The sequence below is a fragment of the Eulemur rufifrons genome, chromosome 30, assembly GCF_041146395.1.
Source record: "Eulemur rufifrons isolate Redbay chromosome 30, OSU_ERuf_1, whole genome shotgun sequence".
Classification (NCBI taxonomy): Eukaryota; Metazoa; Chordata; class Mammalia; order Primates; family Lemuridae; genus Eulemur; species Eulemur rufifrons.
Window position 1 is genome coordinate 109,768,600 of NC_091012.1, and position 26,765 is coordinate 109,795,364.

Consider the following 26,765-nt stretch of genomic DNA (forward strand, 5'->3'; position numbering starts at 1 on the left):
TATTACTTGGTATCAATGAAAATGGATTCAGATAATCATTCCTCCAAAAAAGATCTAGTCACAGAAAATAAAAATCATTTCTATATTATTCCTAATAGAATTAGGCCATAAACAATATCTACCGCATGTGGAATCTCAGATATTTTATAAACTTAGTCTACCAATTCAGTGTAAAGTGATTGAGCTTTCTCTTTTCAATGTCAGTGGAATAGTCTGCTGCAAGTCTGCCTTTCCTGCCTCTCACACAAATCTCGACACTGTGATTTATGTTCCTGAACAAATTAGACTTAATTTAAGAGCAAATCATCAGCAACAGGTATAATAATCTTGGCAGAACATTTATTTTAATTAATTGCTTTCTGCCTAACATAGATAGAAGGATGCTGATGCCATTTACCCTATAAGGATTAGTGCTATCATGTAATTAATTTTTTTTCTTCCCCTAGAACTTAAAGTCTCATCAGTTTTAAATTACAAAGGCATTGGTTTATTTCATATTTAATTATAACAATCTAACTTCTATGGCAATGTTTATAGAAGAAAGTTGTGAAAGAAAAATGGATTCCAACTACTCTGTGCCTTTATAGATTCTTGTTGCCTAAAGATAGGCCCTGTTGGGTTCCATGCGGGTCAGAGTGGTAACTGTTTCAGGACTGGGCAGCTGAAAAACCCTCACTTCCAGAGACTTGGCAGGGGATGGGGTAGAGGAGTGATTTTAGAACAATGTAGTTTTCCTTCCTTGTGAAGTTGAGTATCAGCTTCCCCATTATTTATACTTTGGTGAGAAGCAAAAAGAAAACAATTTCCCTCCACTTTATGGAGATTTAACAGTGCAGTTATCAAGGGCATCTTGCAACAAGTGGCAAAAAACGCAACTAAGTAGACTCTATCTTCTCAAACCTGCCAAACTCAGTGTTACTTAGAAATGATTTGATGATCTTTGGAAAGAAGAGGTAGAAAGAGCTAATAGTAAACCTAAGGGAAGGTTCCCAGGGTCAGGGCTGCAACACTCATACTAAAATAATTTTGCTACATAATCATGAAATTAAAAATTCGAATATGTTTTTTAAGAAATAAAATCATAACCATAAGCCTTTACCTTAGATAGTCCTTCATATTCTAACCAATTACCTGCTTATATACACCTTTAAAAATGTTTAGGAAATTTAACCTTTTCCTACATAAAGTCAAGTGTGACTTTATCATACATGGTAATTAAAATGCCTTCCTTATATTGGTACTGAATCTGAGGAGGCAGTAAGAATAAACAAATGTAAAAAAAAAAAAAAAAACCCAGCATGAATCCAATTAGTATAACAAAACAGCCAATCCTGATGAAATAAAAGCCTGTTTAGTTAGGTTTTTATAATATAAAATAGACTTAGTATTGAAATGACACAAATTTGGAATCATTAACTTTATTTGTCACTCTTTAAAGACATTGGTCCACTTCCACATGAAAAGTAGAATTCATCCACTTCCACTTAATATTCTATAGAATGATGTTGTACCACAAACCATAGTAACTTACACAGGGGAAAAGTTACTGAAATAAAAATATTTTACATTCATGCCTCAAGATGTCCCCCAAACATTTGTTTTTGTGTGTACAATTAAAAGCATCTATACTCCATAAAGCTAATTTCTTCTTAGATCAATGTAGTATTTTTAATATCCATACTAGACCATATGGATCCACCAGACTTGCAGAAGGTTAAAAAACAGCTATCCTCTGTCAATCAGATACAGTTCCAAAACAAAGCGATTGTATAAGCACATCCATATTCTAGGGCTGCTCTAAATTAAAAACCTTTTCTCTTGTTTCGGAGATATTTACATCAAATTAAGACATTTACAAATGGTTCATAGTATACAACAGCCCAAATACGATTTTCACCTATCCCGTGTAAGGAAGTTAGGCATTCATAAGATTCTCTAATAAATTCAGTGCATTTTTCCAACATAAATAACACAAGCTATTCTAAGCATTTTACATTTCTTTCAGTGCATATTTCCAAATTTATTAAATGGAATGAAATTATGTTATTAAATGGCTATATCATAATATTTGAGCATATTATGGAATCTATCACACAATTCAATTCACATCAATACTATAATTCACTCTAAAAAAACATTATAGGCACACACAAAATAGAGAACAAAATTTGCTTTTTTTTTTTTTTTATAAATTTAAAGTGTACTATCTACTTTAAACCACACTAAGAGATATATTTTAACAAAACAGCCAAATTCCAAACTCCTTTTCTAAATCTGACATAAGGAAAGTTCAATCCATTCGAATCTTCTGGTTTGTCATCCTATAAATGATGCTATCATATCCAGGATCCATGTTCCAAATATTGTAAGAGGTGACAATCACAGCCAAGGCCAAGGCAATCATTATCCAAAGTACCATGTTGAAAACCACTGAATACTCAAAATTATACTTATATGCAAGGTTGTAGGGACTTGCTGTGTTCTTCTACAAAAAAGAAAAGAAAGAAAAATGAAGAATCTTAGGAAATTATTCCAGTTTAGTAGCTATGATTCATTTGTCTAACAAACATTTATTCCTAAGTGGAATAAGAGCTACTTATACTAGGAGAAACCAAGAAGGGGAGCCTTTGTGGAGCAGATACTTGGCACTGTTGGTAGAAGTAAAGACCAGTCCAGCTGCTTGAGAAAATTTGGCAATACCTAAAAAAGTTGAAGGTGTTCATATCCTGTGAGCCAGTAAATCCAAGGGAAAATTTCTACATGTGTACCAAGAGACATGTACAAGAACCATCAACAGAATGAATAATTGTGGCATATCCACAGGATGGAACATACAGCAGTAAAATGACTGAACTACAGCTACACTCATTAGCCTGAATGAATCTTAAAAACAATACTTAGCAAACAACATAGAAAAATATATATAATATGATTCCATTTATATAAAATTCAAATATAGGCAAAACCAAACAACATCATTTAAAGATAAATACATATGTAGTCAAACTAAAGGAAAAAAAGGGAATATTAACATAATATTCAGGATAGCAATTACATCTGGATGGGGGAGGGTAGAGGGATAAGATAGGGGAGCTTCAAAGGAACAAGTATTCTCTTAAGCTATATAGTATAGTTATTTTTATTCTTTTGTTTTCTTTCTTCTTTTTTTTTTTAAGCCTACAGCACCCAGTATTCCCAGGTGGTCTCCCATGCAAGTGCTAACCAGGCCTGCCACTGCTTAGCTTCCGAGACCAGACGTGTTCGGGGTGTTATGGCCGTAGACTGTTTTCTTTTTTAAAGGGAGTCTTGCTCTGTCGCCCAGGCAGTGTGGTGGTGTGATCACAGCTCACTGCAACCTCAAACTCCTGGGCCCAAGAGATCCTCCCACCTCAGCCTCCCAAAGTGCTGGAATTATAGGCATGAGCCACAGTGCCAGGTTTATTTTTATTCTTTAAATCGTATTAAATGTTACATATTATGTATGTATGAGCCACTTAAATTTTCTTTTAAACTTAAAGAGGAAAAACAAATGATGCTTCAGCCACATCTTCAATCTTGAAGTTAAATCTGCCAGTCCTGGTGGGGTGGACGGGGAGGGTTGAATGCAGGCCTATGCAAAGGCATTGTTTGAGAAACTGAATTCATTCTGGCGAAAGCATTGTTTGGGAAATTTCATTCTGGATAGAAAATTTTAAAAGTAGGAAAACAGCAGGAGATGAAGCTAGAAGCAGGGAAGCTATTGAGAATCTGGACTTGAGCCTCTAAGCAATGAGATACTATTGACAAGTTTCAAGCAGGAAGTGAGTGATCAGGTTTGTCTTAAAAAGATAACTCTGGGCCGGGCGCGGTGGCTCACGCCTGTAATCCTAGCACTCTGGGAGGCCGAGGTGGGCGGATCGTTTGAGCTCAGGAGTTCAAGACCAGCCTGAGCAAGAGCGAGACCCCACCTCTACTAAAAATAGAAAGAAATTATATGGACAGCTAAAAATATATATAGAAAAAATTAGCTGGGCATGGTGGCGCATGCCTGTAGTCCCAGCTACTCGGGAGGCTGAGACAGGAGGATCGCTTGAGCTCAGGAGTTTGAGGTTGCTGTGAGCTAGGCTGACGCCACGGCACTCACTCTAGCCTGGGCAACAGAGTGAGACTCTGTCTCAAAAAAAAAAAAAAAAAAAAAAGATAACTCTGACTGGGTATGGTAGCTCATGCCTGTAATCCCAGCACTTTGTGGGGGCCGAGGCAGGGGGACCACTTGAGGACAGGAGTTCAAGACCAGCCTGGCAACACAGTGAAACCTCATCTCTATCTACAACACACAAAAACGTAGTTGCACCTGGCAGCACGTACCTGTAATCCCAACTACTTGGGAGGCTGAGATGGGAGGATTGCTTGAGCCCAGGAGTTCGAGGTTACAGTGAGCTACGATCACACCACTGTACTCCAACCTGGGTGACAGAGCAAGACTCTGTCTCCAAAAATAAAAAACCACAAAGCCTTGATGACAATGTGCAGGACGGATGTGGGAAGGGCCAGCTGGGAAGCAGGGAGACAGACAAGTTGGGAGGTGGTGGCAGAGTGGGGTGTGGTACCTGGCAGTGAGGGTGGAGAAGAGCATGTAACCTAGTTCTGTTTGTCCCTACAGCCCTAGCACCTCGCGTGTTGCCAGCATTCAGTAAACATTTTCTTAAACTCTTATCTCGCTCCTAAACTAGGGAAGATGGTGGTTTCAACTGGAGGAGAGGATGGGTACACAGACATGTGTTTACCTGCGGGTAGCTTAGACTCCCTGAAAACCTCTTTGCTTGTTTCTTTTTTTGGTAAACAAGTTCTTTTTCCCACCCATTTTAAATATACAATTCAACGAATTTTAGTGGTTGCATAGTCATCACCACAATCTAAATTTAGAACGTTTCCATCACCCTGAAAACTCATGCTGAGGCCTCTTTTTCTCCGCCAAGTAGGTGAGACTGTCAGTACACTGAGTTGAGGGGGGCACACTGGATATAGGAGAGTGATAAAAGTTGTCAACTTCAAGGTAGTGAGTCAGAGACTGAAATGGTATTCCAAGGAATGTTTGGTACCAGCTTCCCATCTCAAAGTGTTCATTTTGGTCTGTTATGTTTAACAAAAGAAATCTTAAGACTTCCGATTGCATATGTAAAGCGTTACTTCACTACCCTGTAGATAAAATCCAAAGACATTACCTGACTCTTGCCCCTCTCTACCATACAATAAGTTGGAAAACTACTTTCTAATAAATTCAACTTACCCATTAAAGCAGCTGATTCCTAAATTCAATCTAACAACTCATAGAAAACAAAATAATTCAGCTCTGCAAAACTGATTTCTCAAAGAAACTGCTAAAACTGGGACCTTCTTCAAACTGGTACACTTTTCTCTGGAGTCTAAAATTAGAAGGCCTAACATGGCAATGCCAAAAGAATCCAGTACTTAAAAGTTTTCCCAGTAAATTCAAATCTATCTTTTAAAAAATTCTTCTTTCTTTTTTGATTCCTTCTATTTCTTTAAACAGTTTAATTTAAACCATTATTTTATGGCTTCTACCCACATATTATTTGAAGCTCTTGGGGATCTAATTTTGCCGTTTGCTGCTTTAGCTAATTCGCACTCATGGTGGATTGGCTCCACCCGTATTTTACAATTTTTCTGAGTTCATGTTTGGGGAGTCTAGCTGTGGGGGTCCTTCCTCTGCTGTGGCTTGTACTGATAACATGTCCTGCCAGAGAAGTTTTACATTTTCTTATGCTCGGCACCAGAGAGGTCTTACTAGCCTGGAACCAGGTTTTATATTAATTTCTTGGCCGGGGGCTTCCTAGAACTTGCAGTAATATAAATGTGAGCCCCAAATCAACATGAAGGTAGCCCTGAGGTTAAGAATTCCCTGAAAAACATCCCCGCTCCCAACATATACACCAACCTCCCACAGACCAAGTTGCTTTTCTGTCTCCCTTTGCTGGTGGGCAGATTGTTTTCTAGTCTACCCTCTCACTGACGGCACAGCCCTTTCAGGGTCCCCAGCTTTACCTGGAGGTATCAGTTCCGATCCCCTACATGCAGGGAGCCCAAAGGCCTCCTGGTAATGCAACTGGCAAATGTCCTTAGGGCAGCCTACCTACCACATTCAGGTTGCTCTCCCTTCATTTACTCTGTAAAGGAATTTCCCTTACTTTCTTTTTTTTTTTTTTTTTTCCCCTCAAGACAGGGTCTCACTCTATTGCCCGGAGTAGAGTACAGCGTCATCATATCATAGCTCACTGCAGTGCTCAAATGCCTAGGTTCAAGCAATCCTCCGGCCTCAGCCTCCCAAGTAGCTGGGACTACAGGTGTGCAGCACCACACCTGGCTAATTTTTCTATTTTTTGTAGAGACAGGGTCTCGCTATGTTGCTCAGATGTGTCTCCAACTCCTGGCCTCACGTGATCCTCCCACCTCAGCCTCCCAGAGTGCTAGAATTACAAGCGTGAACCACCGCGCCCAGTCTCCCTTACTTTCTTGAGAGCTGAACTATACATTTTTTAAAAGGTTTTTATTTTAGACGTTTTATAGTGGGAAATTTTGGGGGGTTGTCTAGCTTGCCATGCTGTCTTAAACACAGAGGTCCTTCCACCAAATTCAATTTAGGATGAAACAATCTCAAACCAGTCATCTCTTGACTATCTTAAATAGGCATTAGCTTCAACCTTACTCCAAGTCCCACACTTGGATCAGTAAAACTGAGCAGGGTGGGGGCTGCAAATGGGTCCGAAGGGGAATGTATATAAATGACCAGGTATCTGACTCCTGCAAGTGATGAAGCCAACCGTTAAGTCATGTTCTTGACCACATGACGTTACGGAGCATCTATACTACTCCTTTCCATCACCACTCCCCAAGTTTTGCTGCAGCTGTATGTATGTATATGTGCATGTACACGCACACACATACATGTTTTACCATGGCCAGCGACCTTGCCCTGAACTCTCTCAATGCTTAAGATCCAACTAAGATCCGTACCAAAATATCATTGAAATCAAAATTATAAAGAGGTATACATAGAAGACCCCAGAAAATGAGGTACTGTGCCACAAAGACAGCATCCCTCTAGAATAGCAGAGTCTACAGGATGAGAAAGCCACACCACTCCCTCACATTAGCTTCTGATATCTCCTTGTATATAACCGATATTTGAATTATCTTATTGGCTTTGACAGATTTACTTTTATCTCTAACTCAGATTCTTGCATTATCTGATTACAGCCCCAAAAGAACTGAGTATCACTGGCAAAACACACATACATACCTATGTGAATAATAAACCTATGTTTTAACTGAAACTGTTTTTCAAATTTACTGACTGCTCGTTCATGTCACCCATAGGTGATATGGGATTTAGTTTTCTAATAAAAAGTTAATTTTATAGTTTTAAAGCAGGATCTAAAAATATACTCACTGTTTGTTTTGTCTCAAGGATAGTCCTTGTCTTCCTCACAAGGGATGTGTCAAATGACTTGACAGTCACTAACTCTACCACTGCGTTTCCACCATAAAGATTGTACATGTCATCTGCAAACTGAAAGTTATGAACATTATTATGAATATCAAACACATACTTTTTTCATTTTTAATTTTTTAATCAACCAATGAAAATTATCTATATTGTGTACGATATATTCTGAAATATGTATACATTGTGGAATAGCTAAATCCACACTGACTCACTAACATATGCATTACCTCACTAATTTTTTGTGATGCGTCAGATACATATTAAAATTATTTGTAAAGCTTCTGTGCAGCTACAAGAACGTATACTATGTCTCAAAATAGGCAAGTCTTAAAGGTTTGATTATGTTAGAATGTTCAGAAAAGTGTTAAGCTTTAACATATATTCAAATATTTTAAATACAATTACTTTAAGAAGAGACTGAATTTATCAGCATATAAATTGGGGGAAGGGAAGTTGGAAAGAAAAATGAAGAAATAATTACAAACCTCTACAAAGATTTAAATATGAGGCCTCACTGAAGAGTGGCAGGTGAACAACTTCAAGGGCAGAGGAGAACTAGCATTTATTATGCATCTACTAAATGTCTGGTACTGTGTTAAGTGTGCTACTTCGATTATCTCATAGTGTTTAAGGGGTACAGAGTTTCAGTTTGGGAAGATGAAAAAGTTCTACAGAAGAATGATGGTAATGGTTGCATAACATGTGAACTTAATTCCACTGAACTATACACTTAAAAATGGTAAATTTTATGTTATATATATTTTACCACAATAACAAAACAATACTGTGCTAGAGAGTTACCAATCCTTTCCTAATGCTGCCCCTCCCAGCATTAGCAAGAGATATCCCAATATACACCTTTGTCTTATGCATGCTTGGCCACCATAATTAGAAGACCCTCAAAGGCGGCAAGCAAGACTTTCACCAACATTTCACAAAGCAGATTTTTCCATTAAGAGGCTGTAAGTGAAATGGTCACACTCCAATCTCTCATATCACATGGATATTTACCTTTTGCAGAGCATCAACAAGGATCTTAGAAGCATCTCTGAATTGTTCAGAGTCTTCCCCATAACGTTTCCCAATTTCATCCAAACCTGCTAGCTCCAGTGAATATAAATCAGGAGAATGATCCTTGGCTAGATGCTTATGACGAGACAACTTGGGAGAACAAACAAAACGTAGTGGATAAAGTAAGATGTCAAACACAGCCAGTTTAAGTTTTATGCCTAACTAAACTAGGCTAAACATAACCATACCAATGTGCCACAACATATAAATAGTTTAAAATGGTGGCAAATGGAACTAGTTTAAATGGGAGTTTCTAATAAAACAAATCTAACACAAATATCATTTTTAGGAGCAGTACAGGACCCCCTGAATATTTGATAAAAGCTCTTAACAAAATTCCTTAATTTTAAAAACTCACATATGGGCCACGGTAGGAAAGAACAGATGGCTGGACCGGTTTGATCCCAGGAATGCACAGGCCATCAGTGGTCAGAGAGTAGATACTGCCTACATGTCCTCCCAGACCACCTTGCAGGCCCCCCTATACTTCCAGACTCCCCAAACCAATTCCTGCTGAAAAAGTTTGGGAAACAACTTCAGAAGACAGAAAGCAGGTGAGAATTTCTATTTCAGTCACAAGGATGATTTTTTTTTTAGCACATTAACTGCCATGTGAGTTGTCTTTAATGCATGCTAGTTTTGAGCCCGGGGCCTCATGAAGCACATGTAGATCACACATCTCTACCTTGGGAGCCGTATGAACTATTTTTCAAGTTGCATATAACTCACACATAGAAAACAATAAAAAATAACAATTTTTTTCATTAAATTAGAAAGGATCATTTTGTTTTCAAAGTTTTTATTCTATTTTTGTAATAAAACACTACTGGCCCCAAGGAAAAATTTTTTTTTTCTGGTATGGCAGTCAATGTGTTAAAAATCATTCACCAAAAAAATACCTTTCAGACAGATTTATTCCCTTCTTGACTTGGCTGATATTATTAGTACAAACTATTATTTCTATTTTATACTCAGAGATACAGAAATTAAGTCTGAATGTCTGACAAGAAATCAACAGCCAAGTTAGGACTACATCCAGGGTGTTCTTATTCCCAGGCTTGTGTTCTTAGAGGATATACTATCTCTCCAAAAAGTAGAAATGTAAACTAATTTGACTATGAGATGTGTTTAAAATTCCCAACACCACCATTAATTTCTCAGTTTTTATGAGATCATAAATCTAGGGCATACTTATTCAACTGGCTTGACTATCACCCAAGGATTCTCTAGGAAGCAAAATAAATGGAACTGAAAAATTAGAGCATTCTACTTACCAAACTTGAAATATCATGTAGTACTTGCAGTTCAGAAAGAAAGAGCAGGTCAACCTACAAAGAGCCAAAAGAAATGAGCATTCTTTTAAATGTGCGTCAGAGATCTGTATTTGCCATTTACCAAGTAAAGGACAGGATATTACAAATGTCAATCACATAAGTGAATTTATATAATTTTCCTCCATTTGGTAGGTTCACTTCAATTGAAAATGCATATATATAACACATCGTTTCCTAGCAAAAAGGTGATGGACATTCCCTAGCATAGTGACTACCACTAAATAGCTGTATTTTTTTGATAAAACCATGATAAAGGCCGGGCACGGTGGCTCACGCCTGTAATCCTAGCACTCTGGGAGGCCAAGGTGGGAGGATAGCTTGAGCTCAGGAGTTCGAGACCAGTCTGAGCAAGAGCGAGACCCCATTTCTACTAAAAATAGAAAAAATTAGCCGGGTGTGGTGGCAAATGCCTGTAGTCCCAGCTTTTGGGGAGGCTGAGGCAGGAGGATCAGTTGAGCCCAGGAGTTTGAGGTTGCTATGAGCTAGGCTGACACCATGGCACTCGCGTGGGCAACAGAGTGAGACTCTGTCTCAAAAAAAAAAAAAAAAAAAAAAACATGATAAAGCATCCAAATTCTACAGTGGTTTTCCCTCAAGGCATCAGGATATCCTAGCACAATGCAATGAGATCCTGCCAATGGCCCGGTTTGCTCACTTCCCTTGAATACTTTACACATAGGAGAATAAAGATAGTGGTCCTGGTCATCCTTATCAGATAAAGACTGGTAAGGCTGCCACTAAGGTGGCGTGCCATGTGGCTAAGAGGGTGCATTAGCAGGTGGTGAAGCTGAAAGGCAAGAGTCAAAAGGACAGGAGGCACTGGGCACAGTGGCTCACCCTGTAATCCTAGCACTTTGGGAGGCCAAGGTGGGAGGATCACTTGAGGCCAGAAGTTCAAGACCAGCCTGGGCAACATAACAAGGCTCCATCACTACAAAAAATTTTAAAAATTAGCCAGGCACGGTGGCATGCATCTGTAGTCCCAGCTACTCAGGAGGCTGAGGTAGGAGAATTGCTTAAGCCCAGGAGTTTGAGGCTGTGGTGAGCTATGGTCACGTCACTACACTTCAGCCTGTGTGACAGAGTGAGACCCCATCTCTTTAAAAAAAAAAAAAAAAAAAAAAAAAGGAGGCAGGGTGCGGTGGCTCACGCCTGTAATCCTAGCACTCTGGGAAGCCGAGGCGGGTGGATTGCTCAAGGTCAGGAGTTCAAGACCAGGCTGAGCAAGAGCAAGACCCCATCTCTACTAAAAATAGAAAGAAATTATCTGAACAACTAAAAATATACAGAAAAAATTAGCCAGGCATGGTGGCGCATGCCTGTAGTCCCAGCTACTCAGGAGGCTGAGGCAGGATCACTTGAGCCCAGGAGTTTGAGGTTGCTGTGAGCTAGGCTCACGCCACGGCACTCTAGCCCGAGCAGCAGAGCGAGACTCTGTCTCAAAAAAAAAAAAAAGAAAAAAGTAGGGGTGATGGGGGTGACTCCCTCCACTGTAGTATCTAGGGATGGATGAGAGAAATGTGGCAACATGACAGCAGCAGTAGTGAACAGTGGCTCCCATGTTATCAGATCTACACAGCTCCACCAAGTAGACACTGTGGTTTCTAGCCTGATAGGTGGCAGCCCTCATGCTAGAATGCGATACTATTTACTACAGCTCAATTCACAAAAAGAATCAGTTTATTCACGCAATTCATAAGAAAATTACACTAAAGGAAAGAAGAATCTACTCCAGCAGTAAATCTGCAATAGTTTTCATTTTCTAAAATTTCAAAATTTCTAAGATTTCAAGTAGCATAAGGAGTGGGACATTAACGATTTTCATTTATTCATTCAATAACCGCACTACTTACTTCATTGTTCCTACTCAGAGAATTGAGGGGAAGTGAATTGAGAACGGAGTTTTCTTGAAACAGGCGATTACGGAGCTGTCGTAATGTGACTGAAAGATCTTCAAAAACCGAGTTTGCCTTCCCTACCATATACACTCTCTGCAAGAAGAGAGTAATTTTACGTTACTCACATTCTACAGATTAATTCCAACACACAGAGGTCTGACAGCATTTCTCATAAAATTAATTTTACATTTTCATAAAATTATATTTCATAATAAATTTTCAAATTATGAAAGCTTTTTTTTTTTAAAGCATCTTAAGTAAAAGCTTTATCACTTACTTCCTCACTGGGAGCCAACTGCAAAACTACAGGAGTTTCCTCAGAAAATAAGGAGTGAATGGAATTCGCAACACTGTCAAGACTAAAAGGAACTGCCTGAAATTTAAGAGTAAGATCACAATTATTATCTGAACCAAAGTGGGAAGAAAAATCATTCAGATGGCATTTTAAAAGGAGCCTAAAAGAACAAAAGGCACTAGCATTTTCTGTGAACAGTTAAAAGACCCAAATCATTTCCAAACACAAAGAGCCCTTTTGAGGGAACAGAAGATTAAACATCCCCCAGTGGGCTGAGACTGTATTTCCCAGTGTGCCTAAGTGGGAAATAACTTGCACACCTGAAGGACACAACATTATCTAGCACAAACCATTTTTCTGGTGGTCATTTGTGTATTGTAAGTGTCAATACATTTGGTTTCCATATTAACTAAATGTGCCACAATAAATGTATATTCCACAACAAAGTATTTATTAATACTTGCATTTAAGAGGTTAGAGGAATCTAAAATATTAAATTTAATTGAAAGAGAAATACATCTCATTTTTCATTTCAAAATTTTAAAAATGTTTAATAAGATTTAGCATTTGTCTTCAGACAGACTGTAGACTCTCAGGCATTAAGTATGTCACAAGATTTTTAAAGTCTTTATCTTAGGACCACATACGGATATTATTAGATTGGAATAACCAATTGTAGTAAGACCTTTTTTCCTTGAATTTTTTATTAAAGTGTAACATACATATAATATAGTGCACATATCTTGGGGTAACAGCTCAACAAATGTTCACAAATAGATGCACTCATGTAACCCAGCCAGATCAAGACACAGAACATCATCATCACCCTGTAAGTATCACCTCCACCCTCAAGGGTAACCAAAATTCTGGCTTCTATCCCTATAGATTTGTTTTGCTCATTATTTTTAAAAGTAAATTATAGTAATCCCCCCCAAAAATTATTTTATGCCCCATATTACTGAGTTAAAACGAGCAGTACGGTATTGTTTGTTTTAATGGCAATTTCTTACAGTGATTTTTTTTTTTTTTTTGGTTAAGTTACCTTACTACTTCAAGGTTCTTGTTTGTAATTAGCAAATTAATGCTAATGTGGTACAGGCAGAAATCAATGTGATTATATAAATCTTACTGATGAAATCCCAGTGTCAAAATTAAGTGATCAATTTGATGATACTGTGAAATGAAATCAGTTTTTTCTCTTACTCAAGATGTATATTAACTCTTCTCAAAATTCTCTTAAAATGAGTTAATGAGTAAGCGAAGAGGGGGAAGAGAGTTCAGACTTGCAAAAGCATACTGTCAGCAGTCTCCCTGAGTCAGCTAGAAGTGCGTTGCTTTTGCAATCACATGGTTCACCTCCTCAGGCTCTAGAGGGAATACAGGAGCAAGTCACAAAAACTCTCCAGCCTCATTTCACCTAGGGAAATGGCACTCAGGTCAGGAAAGTTGACGATTAAAGGTAACATGTCCCTAGTAATCAAATTGGAGAAGCTAATGAGTCAGATGAATGCCAGACTGTGAAGGAAAAGATACAGACAACTAAGATCAAAAAGCAAAAAGTTCGGCTGCTTAAAAACAAATGATTGTTTTTTTTCTCCCACTCTATATTACTAACATAAGGATATGCATGTTTGTCCTGGAATTTCTGTATCTATATGACTTGAAATTCTAATTAAAACAGCTGGTCAATCAAATGGAAGCTTCATTAAGTAGAATTCTAAGACATTCTGATTTTTATATTTTGTGGGGTTTACCCTCTGAGTCTTACATGTCATTTACCATCTTCTGCCAGGAAAAGTATTATGAGCAGCCAATCAAGGTCAAGCAATAAAATGAGCTCTTTTCAGTTTCTCCTCATGTAAAATGAGGTTAGTCTGTTTTAAAATGTTTACTTTTGGATTATATGCTAATAATAAAAATCTTGAAATGGCATTTTAGATTTTATATATTTATTTTAAAGGAAATCTACAATGATTTTCACAGAAATCACATAATAAACTACTTAAATACTCCTTGTGAAAACAATCTGCCTTTTGATCTTTATTGTTCCCTTCCCTCCACTTTGGGCATTTACTCTGAAATTCTTCTGGTTTCTTTAGCTCATTAATTTCCAATCTTAGACAATCTGAATTGTCTAACATGTGCATCGAAGGCTATAAAGTTCCCTTTTCTTACCACATTAGCTGCACCTCACAACTTTTTTTATATATGGTACATTCACATTGTTTTTCAGTTCCAAATAATTTAGAAATTTCCATAGTGATTTCCTCCTCATATCACAAATTTAGGAATACATTTATTCTAACTATCTTTTCTTATTCACATTTTTTTTTAAAATTAATTTTTAAGAGTCAGATATATACACGGTTCAAAGAAACAAATAGTTCTATAAGACATTTTATGAAAAATAAGTTTGCCCCTCCCCTCACTTCCCATTCCTCTGAGGCACTGACTTTCAAATCCTTTATTTCCTTTTTTTTTAACCACCATTTCTAAATAAGATGCTTAAATGACTACATCTTGATTTTTTCAATTTTAGGCATTATCTATTTACCATCCATTATAGAAAATGAGGATTTGGGCCAGGCGCGGTGGCTCACGCCTGTAATCCTAGCACTCTGGGAGGCCGAGGCGGGTGGATCACTCGAGGTCAGGAGTTCGATAACAGCCTGAGAAAGAGCGAGACCCTGGCTCTACTAAAAATAGAAAGACATGATCTGGACAACTAAAAATATATAGAAAAAATTAGCCGGGCATGGTGACGCGTGCCTGTAGTCCCAGCTACTCGGGAGGCTGAGGCACAAGGATTTCTTGAACCCAGGAGTTTGAGGTTGCTGTGAGCTAAGCTGACGCCACGGCACTCTAGCTCAGGCAACAGAGCAAGACTCTGTCTCAAAAAAAAAGAAAGAAAGAAAGAAAGAAAGAAAATGAGGATTTGGTTCTCTCACATCACCAAACCACGTCCCCATCCACTGCCCCATATATGCATTATTTCCATCTCTCAACCCTCCCAATATTCACATCAGAATTTTCACTGGATCAGGATCGTTTCATTACTATGACCTCATAAGTAATATTCTCAGGCTAGTCTCATACTATACAATCACTGCTTTTCCTTTCTTTGCTCTTCTGGTCCACAATGGCAATAAGAAATCTGCTTTCATTCCACTCCCATTCCTTTGAAATGACAATGTCTTTTCTCCCTGCTAGCTTTTAAGATTTTCCATTTCCTTGATGATTCTTCAATTTTGCTATATCTAGGTGTTGATTTGGCTTTAGCCTACTGGATGATGTTCAATATGCTTTAAATCTGAGGAGTCAGATCTTTTGTTTGTTTTTACCATTTCCAAATACTTTTTATTTTTAACTGACAAATAATGTATGTATTTGGGAGGGTACAATGTGATGTTTCGATATACATTTATAGTTTTGATATATGTTTACAATGTGGAATGACTGAATCAGGCTAATTAACAAATCTGTCACCTCACATATCTTTTTGTGGTGAAAACATTTAAAATCCACTCATTTAGCAATTTTGAAATATACAATGCATTAATTATTATAGTCACTATCCTACGCAATATATCACTCAAGTATGATTCAGCAATCCCACTTCTGGGGATATATCCAAAGGAATTGAAATCAGCATGCTGCACTCCCATGTTCACTGCAGCACCACTCACAATAGCTAAAATACGGATGTAATGTAGGTGTCCATCATCAGATGAGTGGGTAAAGAAAATGTGGTATATATGCACAATGAAATGCTATTCAGCCTTAAAAGGGAGGAAATCCTGTCATTTGTTAACATGGATAAACCTGGAGGACATTATGCTAAGCGAAAATAAGCCAGACACAGAAGAACGAATATACTGCATTGACCTCACTTATAAGTTGAACTCACAGAAAGTAGAGAGTAGAATGATGGTTAACAGAGGCTACAGGAGAGGGGTGGATGGGAAAAGGGGAGATGTTGATCCAAATACATTCTTAAGGTATTATTTTATTATTATTTTCAGATTTAACTGCATTGTGGTCAGAGAGGATAGTTTATATGATACTGATTTTTTACTGTTTGCTGAAATTTGCCTTGTGGTCTAGTACATGGTCATTTTTTGTAAGCAGGCCATGTGTACTTGCAAATAATCTGTACTAAACCACAGGAAAGTCTGAAAAAAATTTCCAGAAAATCAGCCTCACACAGACGAGTCTTATAATGCAATGAAATTAGAAATCTAAAAATTAGAAATTATTTTTAAAAACCCAGACATTTGGAAAAAACACTTCTAAATAACTCATGGGTTAAAAAAATCACAATATAGGCCGGGCGTGGTGGCTCATGCCTGTAATCCTAGCACTCTGGGAGGCCGAGGCGGGTGGATCGTTTGAGCTCAGGAGTTCGAGACCAGCCTGAGCAAGAGCGAGACCTCATCTCTACTAGAAATAGAAAGAAATTAGCTGAACAACTAAAAATATATAGAAAAAATTAGCCGGGCATGGTGGCACATGCCTGTAATCCCAGCTACTTGGGAGGCTGAGGCAGAAGGATCGCTTGAGCCCAGGAGTTGGAGGTTGCTGTGAGCTAGGCTGATGCCACGGCACTCTAGCCTGGGCAACAGAGTGAGAAATCTGTCTCAAAAAAAAAAAAAAAAAATTAAAAAAAAAATCACAATATAAATTACGAAATCTTTAGAAGTAAATATCAACAAAACCACCATGTATCAAAAATGCCTTATAACTGCCTCACAGTTTCTATTTCTTCCTCTTTCACAATTATAATGTATATATTTTAAAACCTCTTTGAGATTGTTCTATTATCTGTAGTTCCAGGAGGATGAATTCTGTTTGTTGCACCTGCTGACTTCCTCATGGCATTTTTTTTCCTTCCAGTGCTTTGTAAATTCCACTCATCTTCCATTTTTTACCAAAGGAGCCCTGGGCTGTGGAGGTGTCCCTCTGGGGTGGGTCATGTGAATTTGGAAAGAACCACTCTACACAACAAAAGCCTGTAATTCTGATTTCTCTCAGGAGACACTTTGAGTCCCACAGCCAAGGGTGCCAAGCCAGTTCCTGTGCTGTAACCCTGAGGCAGCTGGGGTTTTACTAGTCCTCTTCTCAAAAACAAGTTGACAGCATTTTATAGTCCCTGGCTTTCTGCAGGGAACACAATTTCAGTGTCAGCTCCTGCTCACCACTGTGGTTTCTGAGTTTTCTATTCATATCTGGCACCTGTGTGTACCCCTCCTCTTCAAGTTTAGTTATGCTAGTAAAAATGTTTTTGTGACATTGTATCCAGCACTTCTATATGCTTGCAGTGGAAGGAGGACCTCTCACATCAGCTAGGTCACCCACATAGCCTGAAAGGCCAGTGAAGGAGTAGTGAGCCAGCAAATAGCCTCCAGTCTCCTTATACACACAAAAAAGAGGTAAAATTCTGAAGGGAAGGTGACGTGACAATGCCCAAGAGAATGTCAGCAGGATATATCCTCAATTGTTTTCTCTTTTGGTGGCTCTTTTTCGAGCCTCCAGCTATTCTGAGTGGGGCAGTTTCTCTACCTCTTATCTTAGAAAGTACTCTCAATAAATTTGCAATCACCAGGTAAGTTTTTTAGAAGAAATTGTGTTTTCAAAAGAAATTGTACATCAGAAAAACACAAGTGTGTTAAGAATGCAATTCATAATGACAGCTAACAAGAGAAAATTAAGAACGTATCCCTTTATTTTATAATAAATACTCACATTCTCCAAAGGGTATGAAATGACACTGCCTGGGGGTAGAGCCAGTTTGTCTACTCCCTTCACCATCACCATAACAGTAGCCCGAGGACGATGGAACAGGTTACCCACGGCAAGTCCTGGCCAAGAAAGGTCCTAAACGTTGAAAAGCACAAAATTGTTGCTTAATTATCAAGTCAGGAAATTATCTCCCCAGTAACATCTAAGTAAGCAGGGTTAAGGGGTTCTGAGATGATGCTAGCAAGGAAAATTCACAGAGAATTTAAACATTTCATTTATGGTATTTTAGTAGTTGCAATCTCTTAATCAAGAATGCTGATTTTGGCTGGTCCGAAGGTAGTGAGTTATTTATCTCGCTTGATTGTTCACAGTCAATTACAGATTGAACTCCTTGTTCTACTACTTTCCCCCCTCCTCACTACTGCACTTGACTAGTTTAAAAAAAAAAAAAAGGCCAGGCGCCTGTAATCCTAGCACTCTGGGAGGCCGAGGCGGGCGGATCGTTTGAGCTCAGGAGTTCAAGACCAGTCTGAGCAAGAGCGAGACCTCATCTCTACTAGAAATAGAAAGAAATTAGCTGGACAGCTAAAAATATAGCTGGGCATGGTGGCGCATGCCTGTAGTCCCAGCTACTCGGGAGGCTGAGGCAGAAGTAGGATTGTTTGAGCCTGGGCAACACAGTGAGACTCTGTCTCAAAAAAAAAAAAAAAAAAAAGAATGCTGATTTCTACTCTCTGCACTTTCTTTAAATTCTACAGATTTGAAACAAAGTCTAATAGTAAGTCATCTCAAACCTTTTGTGGTAAAATGCAAGCAAGCATACAAAACATAGGTAGTTTTCAAATTCCAGACTGCAAAATATTTTCCCTTCTTAGTCATTGACATTTTCTTCCCCCACATCATTTTTTGCCCTTATATAAAGACAGCATCACTTTTATCTTTCACAGTGACATAGCAAGACTGTCATTAACATTTCTCTTTAGACTAGGCTCTTTATAAATAAAATAATTCCTGCTGAAAGTAACTCATATTAGTTTACTAATAATTATTTCTCTAGGTTAACAGCCATTTGTAGTCAAATTTAAGGTTATAAAGAACTAGGTACAAATTTCATCCTTAAATGTAATCAAATAATCACGTTCACTTTGGTTGCCCAAAGACTGCAAAGAGCTTAGGGGCTCTATCCTTAGGCCTGGCAGTAAAGCAGTTCCAATGCAGAGGTTCTGGTGTTCAGGGCACTCAGGATCGATGCTATCTAAAGACTACATCAAAGGCACCAAACTTACAAAGTGGAAGGAGATAATGATAGCAAGACAGAGCAAGCTGCATTTCTTTTCTTCTAAGCCCTTAGCTTCAGATCTCTCCTACTGACGGGATCTAGGCCCCTTCCACCACAGTAGATTATAACTTCATTCTAGGAAACCAAGGTCCTTGGCTGCTCCTAGGTCACTGACCACACTATTTTTCTAACCTCAGGCAAGATGCATATACATTTTATATTCATAGTAAATCTATCATCTGTACTAAAAAAAATTATACATTCTACTAATAGTAGGAAAGATACATTCTCTTATATACAGAAAAATTCACTACTATGAATAATTACGTGAGTAATGATTTATAATAATTTGGTTTCAGAAGCCAAGCTTGAAGCACTTATCCAAAATCTCCCCAACTACAAAAGAGCTTTATAACTTTTGTAATCTGTACCAAATGTATCTTATGTTTATTGCTTTCTTGGGCTATTAGCAGAAATCAACAAAAATGTTCTTAGAAGCAGCTCCAAACATTTTTTTTTAAAAATATACATACTTCTTTCACAGAGAAACCCATGGACAACGCAGCCACATCTGGGATTCGCTCTCCTGGTATAGGCCAATTTCCATTTCGGAAAACAACAGACCCTGGTGATCTTAATATACTAAACTCATTCCCCAAAACACCTGAGAAGAGAACAGATTAGTAAATGAATTATCAGCATCATAATCTTTTACACCCACCTTGATGATTATTAAATATGTAAACTAAAATGAAATCTTAAGGCTCACCCCCCCACCGGCTGATCAAATGGACCTCAACTTGGCCAAAACTAAATTGCCTGCTACAAGGAGGGAGGTCAGACATGCCTCAGCATGCCCTGCTCCCTTCTTGGAGACATCCTTTGTAACCCATTAACAGGCCAAAGGGTATGCAAGACAAACCTGCAGGTCCTCAATTTAGGTAACAAATATATGCCTGGTGGCTTGTCTCTGATTAACAGACCTCCTAGACCAGCCTGAGCAAGAGCGAGACCCCATCTCTACTAAAAATAGAAAGAAATTATATGGACAGCTAAAAATATATATAGAAAAAATTAGCCGGGCATGGTGGCGCATGCCTGTAGTCCCAGCTACTTGGGAGGCTGAGACAGGAGGATCGCTTGAGCTCAGCAGTTTAAGGTTGCTGTGAGCTAGGCTGACGCCACGGCACTCACTCTAGCCTGGGCAACAGAGTGAGACTCTGTCTCAAAAAAAAAAAAAAAAAAAAAAAAAAACAGACCTCCTTACTATTAAAACATTCCAAGCCTTTACACAAAGCTTCATGTCTTTAACAAATTACAAGTCAAAGAATCTTTAAACCCACCTATAACCTGTAAGCCACCCCCCTTCGAGATGGCCCACCTTTTCGGGCCAAACCAATGTATGCCTCCCACATATTGATTTATGACTTTACCTGTAACCCCTGTCTCCCTGAAATGTATAAAACCAAACCCAGCCACAGCGAGTCCACTTGCTCAAGGTTTCTTGGGCGTGGCTCTGGGTCATGGTCCTCAAATTTGGCTCAGAATAAATCTCTTTAAAATTATTTTACAGAGTTTGGTTTTTTTTCCATTGACAAATATAATACATGTTTCCCCAGACTCCACTGACTTAACATACTAAATTATGATTGGACAAAATACTGAATCCTAAACATTAACAAATTCTTTTTCCAAGTATCACTCTAAGAACTTAAGTCCATACATTCTGCTGGAACAAAAGTACAACTGTAAGGATTCTTTTAATGATACAGACACCTTTCTGCAGTGGCCCTTAACAGGGGCATGTGGCAATTTGTCAAGAATTAGAAATCAGTGATATTTCTCCAAAATTTAAAAGGAAAAAAACAAAGCCCTGGTACAGGCTAAAAAGGAAAAAAATAAACTTGAAATCACTAAATTATTGCTACCATCAACCCTCTCTACAAAAATGCAAATTCATAAAGTTCCTAGTATTTCACTATAAGATTTTAGCAGGTCAGTATATCTTAGCATAGGTCACATCTTTCCTTATGTCCCACAGGCAAACCTAGTGAAATGAGGACTGTCAAATAGGGAATTACACATTATCAGTGGGAATATAAAAACACTTTATAATTTACAAACAAAATCCAGGAAATAGTATTTGCAGTTGACATATCAAAAAGGTGAGAAAAGGTATTCTGTAAGGATAAAGTCAACTAGTCTAAGGGTTTGGGGCCTGGGATTAAAAGATGAAGGATGAGAATAATGGCACTATTTTATAAGCCCTCCAGGGCTAAGAATGATATTTGGCCTCTTCATCCATTATGTATTAACCCAGTGATGTCTAGGTTACACAGGGACAAGTAATTAATGAAAACTTTTGGGTTCCACGAAAAGATTAGCTCCAAGTCCAAAACAAATCTTGGCCATACCTAATATGGGAAAATTAGACTTTAGTAAAGCATCAGTGTTATTCTCTTGACCTAAGGAAAGCACCACTTACAGGGTATGAGAATAAAATTGGAAGCAACAGTAAATGTTTTGGTGTTGCAGTATTGACAGTAAATAAAAGGCCTCAGGATGGTGCTGATACAACAGGAAGAGTTATGAGTTTCAATTCAGCACAGCTGCCAGAGCAGGATTTCCAAATTGTACTAGCTGAAGTCAGACAAAAAAATATTAGCAGAATGGAGTGGTCTTTTGCAACTGATAAACATCTAGGTTCGCTGAAGTGGTAGTCTTTGCAAACTCTAAGAAAAATGGGGCAGCAAGAGACCTATACTTTCCAAGTACCGTACACATGTAAAGAACCATATTTTTGGCCAGGCATGGTGGCTCATGCCTGTAATCCTAGCACTTTGGGATGTTGAGGTGGGAGGATCACTTGAGCCCAGGAGTTGGAGGTTCCAGTGAGCTATGATGATGCTACTGAACTCCAGCCTGGGCCACAAAGTGAGACTCTGTCTTAAAAAAAAAAAAAAAAAAAAAAAGAACCATATTTTGATCTGGAGACATCCTTGTTTTGAGACATGCCCCTACTTACTCAATCCCAGCAAAGCTATACCAAATAACTTTGCCTCAACTTCATAGTTAGATTCAACTTCCATGCCTGCACAATAGTCCTTCAGGAGCCTAGAGCTTTAGAAAACCTTAGAGTCATGGACTCCTATACCAAAAAAGATCATCTTGTCCAAACTTCTGCTTACTGCAGGTATCATGCCTCAGGGATACCTGGCAGAAAGTCACTCTCCTCTACTTGAATACTACCAGTGATGAGGGACACCACTTCATTTTACAAACACTATGTTTGCCAGCAATCAGCTTCATTGTCCCAACATTCTAGTCCTTTGAAAGAATTTTTCTTGTACTGAATTGAAATGGGCTTCCTCACTTTCAACTTCCTATGCTATCACTCCCCACTCAGTCTCACCAGATAACCTCATCTCCAGCTTCACAGAGAAAGCAGAGGAATTCCTTGAGCTACCTGCTTCCTCTCCCTACCACAAATATATCTGTACAAGCCCCTACCAGGATCTCCTCTCCCTCCAGACATGAGGGCAGGGATGTGTCCCTCCTCCAGCCTAAGACCATCCTGTGTTCAGCCTTCTTAGGACCTTCATTCATTCGATGTTTATTAAGCCACTATTCCGGGACAGACAACATACGAGGAGTTAGGGCTGAGAACAATGCCTGACACATTGGTGCTAAGTAAATACTTGTTGAGTTAATGAATGAATGAAGTCACACCTCGAACTACCAATTTTCCCCTTTTAATTAATTGGCCCTTTCACTTCGTCATAAAAATACAATTGTGGTATTCCCCTTCTAAAATTAAAAGACTTCCTTTGGTCCTACCGGTCTCCACCAGCTACCAGCCTCTGCTTCCCTTCAGAGGAAGAATCTGGGAAGAGGAGTCAACCACCATTTGCTTCTCAACTTCTTCATATCACGTTTACTACCTAAGCCACAGCTTCTGACCCCACCATGCCACTAAAATGACTCACCAAATCCAAAAGACAATTTTCAGCCCTTAATTTATTTAACTTCCCAAAGCATCTGATACTGGCAACTCCCTCCTTGAAAATCCTCTACCTTAGCCTTCATGAAGCCAGGGCCCCCGGTTTTTGCAACCCCTCTGGCTGCTTCTCCTCAGTTTTTTCCTTTCCTGTCCTTTAAAGCAGTAGTGTCCAAACTTTTTAGATTTCAACCCTTTTGGCACAAAATTGGAAAGCAGTCTATACACACACACACACGTACTACAATAGATTATATATTTGTACTGTATTACAAAGCACACAAAAACATTTTTTAAAAGGATAAGATACCTGTGTAGTAGTCTTCACAATCTAATCATGAGAAAACATCAGACAAACCCCAACTGAGGGACAGTCTATAAAATATCTGACCATTACTATTTTTAAAAAGATGAAATAAAAAACTAGATATAGAGCCAGGTGTGGTGGTACATGCCTGTAATCCCAGCTACTAGGGAGGCTGAGGTGGGAGGATTGGCCTGAGGATGAGGCTTGAGGCCAGGAATTTGAGACTAGCCTGGGGAACATAGCTAGACCCTGTCTCAAAAAAAAAAAATAGATACAAATGGAAGTTCTAGTACATTCTCCTGGCATCCAAATAGATCACCTAGCATACTCCACTTTGGAGATCTGAGGGCTCCATTCTTGACCCTCACTGCTTTTCTAGTCTACATCTCTCTCCCTGGCTGACTCCATCTACTTTAAGACTACAAACTCCAAAAAACACACTGATGGCTCCCAGATTTTTATTTCCAGCCTAGATTTCCCTTGAGCCTTAGACCTACATACCCAACAGTTGGCTGAGCATTTCCTTCTAAGTCCCATGGGTCCTTCAAACCCAACAGGTTCAAAACTGAATTCACCATCTTTCCACATGCTTCTCCTGTATTCTTGATTTTGAAGGATGACACCGCCTCCCACCTGGCAGCTCGAACCAGCCATCTTTAAATCCTTCCTCAGCACGACAGCCAATTACCCACTGAATCTGTTGATCTTTTTTTCTTATCTCACAAATCCTTTCCCTTCCATGTCCAGTACACACTCTTCGGCCCTCACCAGGTTTGCTAGAGCTGGCTGCCTTATGACCCCATCATGCCACTCTCCGATCCAGCCTTCCCATCACTTTTCCAAAATATAGCTCTGTTCGCTCATCCTTCTGCTTAAATGCCTTCACTCACTATCCAGAGCCTTCCAGGCAAAATCCAAAACATAACACCAAGGCACCTCACTAACCTTATTTCTGGGATCTCCTCAACTTAACCCCTATACATTCCAGCCCCACCAAACTATTTGCCCTTTTGCTCTCACATCTCTGTGATTTTACACATGTTGTTCTGTCTCAAATGCCTTTTTTTTCCCCACCTCAACCTTTCACATATTTGCCCTGCGAGGCCTCTCCCCTGGGGAAATTTCCCTCAGCCTCCCAGTTTGGGTAGAGGGTAAGTGTCCTTCCCTCTGAGAACTGCACCACATTGTGCTATGATCTTCTATGAAAGGTGGATGGAATCGTTCAATTGGAAAAAAAAAAACAGTGAGTCCTGCTTTTGTCCTTGGGGGCATCACTGACCAAATCAAGTACCTCTTCTACATGATATTCCTTCAAATTCCATGTGTTTGCCCTTGGCCTTTCCCCTTCAGGCTCAATATCTGAATTTCTTCATGTACTCCTCATGACATGGTATTCATAACCGTAGTTCCCCTTTTTCTCTAGTTCCCTAGTTCTCTCTCTAGTTTGGTAACACTGTTTTAAAGGATTTCTATTTTTTCCTCAAATAGAGAAGTCAGAGCTCTTAAAGATGTCTTCCATTACATCACATTTAGTCATTGTGGAAAATAATAACTTAACTTCATCTGACAAGACAAGGCAACGCAGAAGCTGACAGGATCAGATTCTTGTTCTGTAGGAACTAGACTATTCTAGTAAGGAAAGCATGTTCAAACCATGTACAGAAGCAACTGTTTTATCTCAGACCAAAAAACAAACAAACAAACAAAAACCTACCCACTGAATCAAAATATTCTCAGTCATAACATTCAAATAGATAGATGTTCAGTTAAATCACAGTATCAAAGGGAAGATTTTTTAAATTTCAAAAACTGAATTAAAATTAAAATTTTCCCCAAGGTATCTGGGTAGATCAGAATGACCTTTCCAGGGCCAAAAACAAACAAAGAAGAGAAAGAAACAAAGAACCCTAAAACTTTTGGGACATGGAAACAGATGTAACTATCATCAACACACAACACTGAGCACCTCCAGGCATGGAGGAGATCTGCCAATTTCAAGAACGTCACTGTTCTGTATTTTGTACCTTATGCAGAAGGAAATCACCATTTCAAAAGCAGAACCTCCCAGCACCTCACAGGACAGAGGCTCAGGTTTCCCATAGGTTTTCAACTGACACAGTGGGGACCACAACGCCCATTCCTCCAAATTGTTCACTACTGTCTGTGCCCCCAGTCACAGTCCCCATCACTCTCACGTCCTCACACAGTAAAAGTGTTAACTGCTACAAAACATAAAATGGAAAAGGCCCACGCTTTGGCACCACTGATCTGGGTTCAAATCCATCTTTGCTACTTACTACCTGTTTGGTGTTGGGTAATTTATTTAGGCTTGATCACTCTTCTAAATGAAGATGATACTCTCTTCTAAGGATTGCTGTAAAATGAAATGCATTACCACATGATACACAGTAAGAAGCCAAACATTAGCTGACTTCCACTCCTCTTGCTGAATGCTAGAGAACCTAGGTTCCACTTAGAAAGCTACCATTTACTGACATGTGACCCTAAGGACATGACTCATCCTAGTTTCCAAATCCTTAAAATTGGGAAGTGTGACAAACTATTGAGAGGTGCTTAGTATTCGCCTGAAGAAATAATTACATAAAAACAATGTCTCCATCTCAATTTTTGCATCCTGAAATACATATAAGGGAAGAGAAGGGATTTCACTAATTATTGATGGCAACACTAGACATGAAGACACCATACAAATGCAAAAAATCGCGCCAGCCAGTGGCAGCCAAGAAGGCTGCCTTCTCTTCTTCCCAGAGGACTGCGGTTCAGCACTTCATTGAGAAATGCAATCCGGTCCTCCGAAGGGTCTCTCGAGCCGGAAGAGGCCAGGCTGACAGGAGGTCAGCGGCACAGCTGGCGGACCAGTCTTCCTCAAAGAGGCGGAGGGTGGAGGCCGGCCCAGGAGAGCGCCCCCCCGCTCCACGCAGCCCAGCCTCGGGCCCGGCGGCCGGTCAGGATGAGCAGCCACAGGCTGATCCGGAGAAGACGCCGAGAGAGAGGCAGCTGAGGTGAGGCCGCCGCTGGCTGCCCGCACTGCGGCACCTGCCCCGCTGCCACCCGCCCCCGGCCGCCCCCGACCTCCAAGCCCAGTGGCACAGGGCCTCCAGAGCACGCCCAGTCCGCCCCCCCGCCCCCGGCTCCTCACCCGGCACTAGCAAGGACAGGAGCACGACGAACACAGCCATGGTGCCGCGGCGGCCACAGCAGTGCGGGGCAACACGGAGTGGGGTGGCGGGACACAAGCCACCACCTCAGCGCGAGAGGTTGACGCGCTCGGGCTTGTCCGGACTCCCGAAGCCCGCCCCTTCGTCGCCTCCACCCAG

The 26,765-nt window shown here is 39.6% G+C and overlaps 1 protein-coding gene across 1 annotated transcript; it reads right to left on the bottom strand.

The window, feature by feature from the left end:
• Positions 1–1,208: 1,208 nt before the first annotated feature.
• ATP6AP2 (ATPase H+ transporting accessory protein 2) lies at positions 1,209–26,722 on the bottom strand. Its single transcript, XM_069463023.1, has 9 exons — positions 26,588–26,722; positions 19,657–19,787; positions 17,848–17,979; positions 12,088–12,183; positions 11,766–11,903; positions 9,853–9,906; positions 8,519–8,668; positions 7,451–7,570; positions 1,209–2,485 (listed from the first exon to the last, which is right to left on the bottom strand). Exons 1-9 carry the CDS (start codon positions 26,625–26,627, stop codon positions 2,291–2,293), a joined length of 1,056 nt encoding a protein of 351 aa, XP_069319124.1. The 5' UTR covers positions 26,628–26,722; the 3' UTR covers positions 1,209–2,290.
• Between the last annotated feature and the right edge of the window lie 43 nt (positions 26,723–26,765).

Coding starts and splice junctions, on each gene's coding strand:
- ATP6AP2 (XM_069463023.1), bottom strand. CDS start 26,627: ATGGCTGTGTTCGTCGTGCTCCTGTCCTTGCTAGTGCCGG. Junction 9,907..11,765: donor CTCTGAGTAGGAACAATGAA/GTAAGTAGTGCG, acceptor GGCTCTTTGTAG/GTTGACCTGCTCTTTCTTTC. Junction 2,486..7,450: donor TCCTTGAGACAAAACAAACA/GTGAGTATATTT, acceptor TCTTTTTTGTAG/AAGAACACAGCAAGTCCCTA.